Here is a 9,305-nt window from a genome sequence, read left to right as displayed (position 1 = left end):
TTATTTCGAGAGTTGTGCTGAATTGTGCTATGTTTGTGCTACATTGTACTAGAATATTAAAATTGTAATATGAAAAATACGTCAAAAAAATTAAAAAAAAATTTTTTTAATTCAGCTATTTTTCTATTTTTTTTTCTAATTTTTCTCATCTGTGCTAAAGTTTTACTTTTAAATAGTAATAAGAAAAGTAGTGAATGATAAAAAATAATTGTATACAATTCTGTGTGCAACTAACGTTTATATTCGTAAGTTATTTAAATAATATAGAATTGCATATTTAAGTTGTGCTACCTTAGCACAAGTCAATATAACCTCCAGATTTTCCAGTACAATGATATAAATTTACTCTTATGCGTAGACCTTTGTGCTCAAATTCTATGTCTATAAATCAGGTTTATAATTCTTCGATGTAGATAATACTATAGTTGCATTCCGTTATTCACTGCGAGTACTGAAAATCTATAGTTCACGTTACGTACACTGTAGTTTTTCAATGCTCGCAGTGAATAACGGAACGCAGCCATATATCTGAGTTGTGCTAGCTTAGCACAAGTCATCACAATCTTCGGATTCTCTAGCACAATGATATTTAAAAGGCCACTTTATTCTTGCGCGCAGACCTTAGCGCTCGAATTCTACACCCATAATTCAACAAATTTTGATGAACTTTTTATTTCTCATGTAATGGATGCTTCTTGTAAGCCTTCTTACAGTGAAAAAAGGATGCGTTTGAAAAAATTCCATTACTCTTTAATTTTTAGAAATTTCATTTTGAATTTCTTATGTATAGATAAAAAGTTAATTAAAATTTGTTGAATTATGAGTGCAGAATTCGACCTACGCGCAAGACTAAAGGGTCCTTAATATTGTTATACTGAGGAATTCGAAGGTTGTGCTGACTTGTTCTAAGCTAGTCCGACTCAAATATATAATATTATTCACGTGAGAAACTTACAAAATTATGGACATAGAATTTGTGAATGGATATAGAGCGCTAAGGTCCACGCACAAGAATAAAATGCCCTTTATATTATCATTGTACTGGAGAATCCGAAGGTTGTGATAACTTGTGCTAAGTTAGCACAACTTAAATATGCAATTCTATATTATTTAAATAACTGATGCGAATGTAAACGTTAGCTGTATACATATAACAAAATTGTATAATACATTTTTTATTATTCACTTCTTTTGTTATTTCTACTTAAAAGTAAAACTTTAGCACAACTTAACACAACTTAGCACAATTGAGAAAATTGAAAAAAAAAAACGGAAAATGGGGGGCTGATTAAAAAAATGTTTTTTAAAATGTATTTTTTATATTATGGTTTTAATATTTTAACACAATGTAGCATAAACCTAGCATAATTCAGTACAATTTTCGAAATAAGTTAATTCTAAAAGTGGAAGGACAAATTTTGTACATACAAGTACAAAAATGCTCGAACAGAGATTACACAAAGTGAAGAAAATTATTTTTTTTTTTTATTAATAAGTGCTACATGAATCAACAGAATGGCAGAAAAGTAAAATGCAATAAAGCAGAATTGTTTTACATTTCTTATTATTTTATTGATTCACATAGCATTTATTAAATAAAAAAGATGTATAACTTTCTTCACTTTTTCTAATTTTTGTTTTGCGAGCATTTTTGCGAAATTATGGAAGTAGGGTATTGGCAGCTACCAATGTAATTTGTGATTGGTTCTAACAGATTTTGTTTTTTCTAAATGTAAATGCTCTCTAATTAGTTTTAAAATTCAAATTGCAAAATCCGGCTTTGTATCTTTCATATCTTTGTAGTTTTGTAAAAAAAAAGAAGTCGAAAAGCTTTTATAATATGTAAAATCATACTCCTAGGAAATAAAATATGATTAAACAGATGTATCTATTCCGGGAATAAGGAACAAATAATCTCATTTATTATCATTATCATTAAAAGCTAAATTGCAAAGTCTAATTTTGTAGAAGTTTTCGTAGATTTATTAACAAAAAATCAAAAAGGAAATCTTACAGCAATTGATTCCATTTTTCAATGAAACAAAATATGATAGAATACAGATATGTATCCGCATCGCGAATGAGATGCAAATTATAAATTTGAAATTGACCCGTCACTTCTGTCAATCTTAAATTTTAATCGAAAAAATGTTGACTTTTCACGTTTTGATCCTAGGGAAAATGTTACATGAACGGTATTTAGTTTAGTTTGTTTTCTATCTGCACGCAAGTATTATCAATAATTTATGAGACACTGCGTATGCGCGCGCGCATACAGAGTTTCTTAGTTTCTTAGTTTAACAAATATATTGCATTTTTTATTTTAAATTTAATCACAAAGAAATTTATTTTTATGTTTCAACATTTTTTTTAACAAAAAATCTTTTGTTATATAGACGTATGCCAAAGACATCTGGTGCACAGACAACAAGTATTTTAGAAGCTGTTGAATTGTTGGATGCAATGTCTACAGATAGCGAATCTGAGAGCGAATCAGAATCGTCGCAATTTTATGCCAGACCAAGAAACTTGATCCAAAGGCGGGTTACAATAACAGGTGCCAGTCCCACATCCAAACATGGCATCAATCTCGAACAGTTTTGGAAGGAGTTGAAACTAGAGCATAAGGCGGCTGTTCAGTTGCGTGATAAAGCAGCACCTCGCGCCCATGGTTCGGATAATGTACCAATGGTAAATATACGGCCCAAAACGTGTTTAGGATTAGAATCGGCAAAAAGGAAGAATAAGACTAATGAGCAAACGAATAAAAAGGTGCAATTTGAGGAAAAATTGACTGATAGAAGCACTCGTCCAGATGATACAAAAGAAAAAGTTATTCCTATGCAAAACTGTGATGATGATGGTGCAAATATTGTAAATAAAGATATTAATATAGAACATTTACAAGCATCCACGGGTAATGTCAGTAATAGCAATAATTTAAAAGATATGACCGTGCCTTTAGATGAATCTAATAATTCTATTAGTGATACATTTAGTATTAATGAAGGCATGCCGAATAATAAATCAGAAATCAGCATGCAATACGTTGAAAATCGTGGTAAATTAGATAAAGACTGTAGTACCTCTGCATATCTATCGGATACTGAGAAATTATTCGACCATTGCTTGATCAATACACCAAATAATAATTTAACAAAAGCTAATGTTAGTGCAGTTATTGAGAATGTTGATGATCACAAAAAATTGAAGGATGTAAGCAGTAAGCATACAGAAGCATCCGCTAGAAGATGCGATAGTAATGTCGCTCAAAAAATTAGTAACATCGAGAAACAGATCGCGCATAAGAATGCAGAAGAACAAACAAGTGCCTTTGGAGTGCCTAAGAGAATAGATCTACGTAAAAATAATGTATATGTCACGATAAATGGCATAAATCTTGAAAATAGTACAGAGGAAAAAAATCAAAATGATCAAAATGATCTTGAACATGATATATCGGATGTAAATGATAAGAAATACGCCGCCGAGAGATTAAGCACTGAATGTGAAAATGTAAACGAAAATAAAAGTGTTCATTTGAAAAATTCGGCATGCGAGTATCATGAGAATGCTGATTGCGGTACTTTAGAAATATCAAACAGTAAAAAAGAACGTTGTAATAATAATAATAACAATAGTAACAGCAGTAGTAGTAATAGCAGTAGTAGCAGTGGTAGTAGTAGTAACAGTAATAATAATAATAGTGGTAATAGTGGCGGAGGAGATGCTGGTGATAGTAGCGGTAGCAGTAGTAGCAGTAGTACTAGTAGTAATAGTAGTCCTAGTAATGTTAGTAATAGCATCGAAAGAAACAAAACGTTACCAAAATTTGATAAAACTTTACAAACGGTTGATTGTGCTCAGCATGTAGAATTGCTTAAAAGGAAGTTTTCCTCAGTACTATCAAGAGAGAATTGTACCGAGATGAAGATACCATCACATAATACTAAATCTATCGAAGATGATCTATTGAATGTTACTCGTAACGTTTCAAAGATGCAGATTAACATAAAGCAACAAACTGAAGAGGCAAGGTCTGCAGACTTGCCTTCGGCACAGGTCACAGTACAGTCCTGCCGCTTTATAGAGTTACCAAAAATTGAATCTGTTAGAAAACTCGAGAATAAATCTCACGCAACACCCCCAGAGCCGCCGCCTCGTAAATATTACACGAATCAAGCAATAACCGATTTGAAATTAAACAATATCCCGCAGACTCTGGAGGATTTGCAAAAACCTCAAATTCCAGAGAGACTCGGCATTAAACGAGAATTTAAAAAAGTAGATTTAAGTTCATGTGTTAATCATATTAGAAGCAATTCAGATTGTCAAGATAGAAAGGATTCCTCAGATGTGCATATGGTTAATTACACAGAAAATTCGATGGACTTTATTGATGAGCCACGAACTATAAGTTTAAGCGATCAAAAATTTGATCGTTCAAACTTATCTGATGCTTTGTTGTACAATGAAAATAACGACAAGCAGTCAAGAGAAGAAAAATGTCCTTTTGAAAAGTATGAAACTTTTAATGAAAAATTCGTTTGCTCGGATCAATCCATAACAGATTGTTATAGGTTTGATCACTCACGCAATGTCGATTGCCCTGACGGTATAACATACTCAAAACAAACAGTATCGTCAGATTTAAAGCCAAGATTATCAGAGAAGGATAAGAGTATTGAAAAAAGTGTTGTTAATAGAGCTATGATGGTAGCTAAAAGTATTGGCTTACATAGTAGTTTAAATAAGTCTAACAGCAGTCCAAGAAGCAGTAGAAAACGGAATATGTTATTGGCAAGTAAGTACAATTGATTATTACTTTTCTTGATGTTTAAGATATGTACTTGTTTTGAGCAGTATAATTAACAAAGTATAGTTAATTACATTTAATATAAAATATAAAATACAAATATAGTCAATTAGATTTTTACAATTTATTCAAATGTATATATTATATATTTATATAATTTATTTATTTAAATATGTTGAATTTTGAGGTATAACATTATTTTCAAAACAACGTCAATATCTTGAATCTTAGGATACAAAAAATATATCTTTTTCTTATTAGAGAGGAGAAATGTATCCGTAAGAGACATTGGTACTGGCGATTTGGAAGGATGGTTGACATATCGTAGTAGAGGAGCAGGTGGCGCATGGGCAAAGGCCTGGTTTGTATTAAAGTGTTCATCGTTGTACAGGTAAAATTTTATAAAACATTTTATTATGACGAATAATTATCCAACTAAATAATTAAATAATATAAATTTTTATCTTTACGATTAGATTTAAAACCCAGGACAGTGTAAAAGCTGACTGCTTGATCATATTAACGGGTTTTACTGTATCGCCGGCTGCTGAAGTGAAATCGAGGAAGTATTCCTTCAAAGTATATCACACAGGAACAGTGTTTTATTTTGCCACTGATACCGAAGACAATTTGATTCTGTGGCTAGACGTAGTTAATAAAGGCACTTTAGGTGCGGATACTCAAGACCAAAGCGTTGAGCTTTTTAGCGAAACCGATGAGAGCGATAGCGAAGGCCACAAGAGTAAGCTGAAATGTACACCAGACTCTTGTAAATCAAACTCGGAGAAATCGTTCGGTTCTCTAAAAAAGTCTGTACGAAAAGACGCCGGCTCGATTAATCACGAAATCGTTGGCGCAAGCCTGGATCGAAAATATTTAAAATTTCTCGGTGCCAGAAATCAGAATATACCTGTTCCAACGGCGCAATTTAGAAGTTACAGACGAGTAATTCCTACATCAACACCGAACAAGTGAGTATATCAAGGATATTCGAGACTTTCTATTTAACTTTTTGCTACACAAATTTTTTTTTAATATTTTGCTAAATTTTAATATATTTTTGGGAGAATTTTTGAGATTACTGATTACAAATCTGAAGTTAAAAGGACGTTTCTTACGTTAAAATACGTTGTTTTTATAACAACAGAAAATCAAAAAGTAAAGAAATATGAAACTCTGAAGTCATAGAATTTGAATGTCTGCAACATGTTTTAAAGATAACTTAGTGTAAAATTTAATTAAAAAATGGCGGATTTCGTTCTTAACGTAATCCGGAACTAACAATGAAGACAAATTTCTAGTTATATATTTTTATTTTTAATTTTAAAAATTAAAAATTTTTAGGATTTAGTTTTTTAATTTATTGATTAACTTTTTTATTTTTATTAATTTTTTTATTATTTTATTTTAGAGACAAGCAAGAGGTGTTTTTATTAATTATAATGCTTTTGCATAAAATTTTTTGATATTTTAATTTTGATATTTTATTTTTGATATGTTGATATATAACGGAAAAAACTGAAACTATTTTATAAAGATTTTATCCCTTAAAACTGTTTTTTACCTTAGAAAATAATTTTTAAATTTATTTTTTCACCTTATATATATGTAAAGTTTTAAAATCAGAATTTGACACTTGCTAGGTCACTTTTCTTTGATCATTTTGCCCATGTTTGATCTGTTATTTTAAATTTTTTAATTTTGAATGTAGATTTGAAATCAGCAACCTGAACAATGGTCGCGTTCAGCAGAACGTTTATTTTGCGAACTATTGGAAGTTTTCTCACTGATTGGATTATACTTTTAAATTTAGAGGAATAAAAGTCAACCTATCTCAGAAAAAAGAATACTTCCAACAAGTACAAAATAATCATTCTGCTGAACACAGCAATTAAGGAATCTTAAAGTTGTAAATTTTACACCGACCGAATGTGATTTTTTCAACATTTTTCTAATTGTCTTTCCAAAATTAAAGTATACCATCAATATAAGTCATGCTGATCGACTTTGTGCTGATAACAAAAACAAAAAATTAAGATATTTAGATCTTTTTTTATCGGCTCTTAGTCCAATACGGCATCTAGAGCTATCAACTTGTGCCAATATTAGCTTCATACAAAAAATCTGCAGTGTATTTGTACAAAATGGAAATGGTTTGTTATGCGGATTACATGAAAATACAATGTTGAGTTCTCAGTATTAGACTTTAGATGTCTAATAAGAAAGATTAGTGTGCCTGCAAATTTTTGTATATGTGTGCGTGCGATATTGATGAATAATATGTATAATGATATATTGATGTTTTATAAATCGTATGCTTGTAAATTATATGTGACGTGCAAGTCGTGTTCGATCGGTAAAACTCATGATTCTATTGGGGGTTCGGTCTTTACTTTAAAATATGTTAAACCAATTATGAAATATTAGACATAGAAAGACTATGAAAAGATAGGTGTTTCTATATATGGGACATTATGCAACAAAAGATTAAACATTTTTTTTACGTTTCACAGAAAAGAGGATTGCAATTCAAATTCTCCGGATTTACAAATGACGATCGCTGGTAGTACATTCTATGGCTCGACTATGTCTCAGAGTGCTACAGATACGTCGAGCAATTCGGACATGAGTGATTATCGGCATGCTGCAGACGGGTAATTTTTATATTATAATTAATTATATTTTTTCCATGTCGCGGAAATATTCTCTATAATAATGTTATAGATCTAATATCTAACAACTTATTGTTACATATGTAGGTCTGTTGGTAGAAGATTAGATAATTCGCAAGATTTCATCGCGCAAGAAGAATTGGCGATATCGCAACAGGATGAGACGCATCGGCAAAGTATGATAAACAAATCGAGGTCTCCGCGCGGGACACCTTTGCTCAACGATCACGTGCAGCACAGGAACTTGACTGATAACACGATGTACAATGAGCATATTAGACACTTAAGTGACACATCGTTAAACGATGCTGATAATATTTATAGCAAGACCAGCGATGAAACGTCGAATAACAATATTATGGATATCAATTCGAAGAATACGAATGCACATGTGCATGCACCTCGTCAAATCATCAAGGATAATTTTGCCGTTGCCCGATCTGAAAGCGATGCGAATTTTGTAAATGATAAATCCTATGATAGATGCAAGGCAAGACGGCATACGACATGGGAATCCACGTCGGGTTATGCGCAGAAAAGAAAAGCGCAGGAACTTGTGAAGACTCAGAAACCGAAACAAGACGATTCATTTCATTGGAGAAATATGATAAATCCAAACAAGCAGAATTCTCTGAATCAGAATACAGATTATGAACTTAACAAGCGTGTACAATCCCCCAATCAGGAAAACTATAAGTTGCATGATTTTCTTTCGCCGAAAAATATCGGTATGATAAAGATTTTCAAATACAAAAACTTGTTAAAAATGACAATAACAGTTTAACAAAAAAAAAAAAAAACATTTTTTCAAACACTAGAACGATATTAATCATTTTTCATCTAGTTTTTAAACATTGAATATCGGTTGTTAAGTTACTTTATCACGTCACAATTTTGAGAAATTTGTAGTTAAAGATCATAAAAGAGCTATTTTTATGTATTTTGTTATATGACTACAATATATGATGTGTTAGAGAAGTTTTATTGCAATCAAAATTAAGTATACTGTTAGACCTTTTAGCCCTAAGAAAAGGAATTTTTTGTGTCTGCCATGATTAATAAGATATGACAGATACTCATGGGATCTATCGCGGAAAAGATATAAATTAGATCATTGACGATTTTTTGTTCTAGTGTTTTTTTTAACTGTAATCTTAATACCTCAAAATTAATATTTTAATAGTTTTACTAATTTGATATTGTGAAATTACCTGAAATTAAATCTATTTTAATTGTAGGATATTCCGGATCCAGTAATGATCTTGCAAGTCATACATCATTTGAGATGCAGCAATGCATAAAGAAAGACGCATCGATTAATCGAAAGGGAAGTTTCAATCTTATTAATCGTCACGATAACAATTCTTCTGATAAACACTGGTTAGATTCGTTGAAACGCGGCGAGAAAAAAAGCTCAAGTTGTGACAAAAACCGTCTGAAGAATGTTGCACAGTATCAACCACCGCCCATACCAACATCGCCGTTCGAGCAGGAGGGAATGCGTGCCGCATTCGAGATGCACTTAGATAAAAATGATCATGTGCAGAAAGGGAGTCGCCTGAAAGTTTTATTCGGTACTAAACAGCAAAAACCCTGTACTTTGGATCTTCCTAAAAATGTTCAGAAAACCATATTAGGCAAGTAACTTCTATTAAGTATAAATATTAATAAAGTTATAAAATAATTACCGCTCGTATGTATAAAACAATAAAATAGGAAAGAGTTGGACCAATAAACGAGCAAAACTTTTTTTGGTTGATTAATACGAAAAATTTTTTAATAATTAATGAATTGATGGAACGTTCCGGTTTACTTAG

The 9,305-nt window shown here is 31.4% G+C and overlaps 1 protein-coding gene across 1 annotated transcript; it reads left to right on the top strand.

Moving 5' to 3' along the window:
• Positions 1-2,309: 2,309 nt before the first annotated feature.
• LOC105448713 lies at positions 2,310-9,125 on the top strand (the record flags this gene model as incomplete). Its single annotated transcript, XM_011687457.1, has 6 exons — positions 2,310-4,804; positions 5,078-5,207; positions 5,293-5,787; positions 7,330-7,470; positions 7,576-8,216; positions 8,727-9,125. Coding segments are annotated over exons 1-6 (4,210 nt in total), but the record flags the coding sequence as incomplete, so codon positions are not given.
• Positions 9,126-9,305: the final 180 nt, after the last annotated feature.

The sequence above is a fragment of the Wasmannia auropunctata genome, unplaced genomic scaffold, assembly GCF_000956235.1.
Source record: "Wasmannia auropunctata unplaced genomic scaffold, wasmannia.A_1.0 LD336083.1, whole genome shotgun sequence".
Classification (NCBI taxonomy): Eukaryota; Metazoa; Arthropoda; class Insecta; order Hymenoptera; family Formicidae; genus Wasmannia; species Wasmannia auropunctata.
Note: the sequence above shows the minus strand (reverse complement) of the source record. Positions and strands in the feature narration are given on the sequence as shown.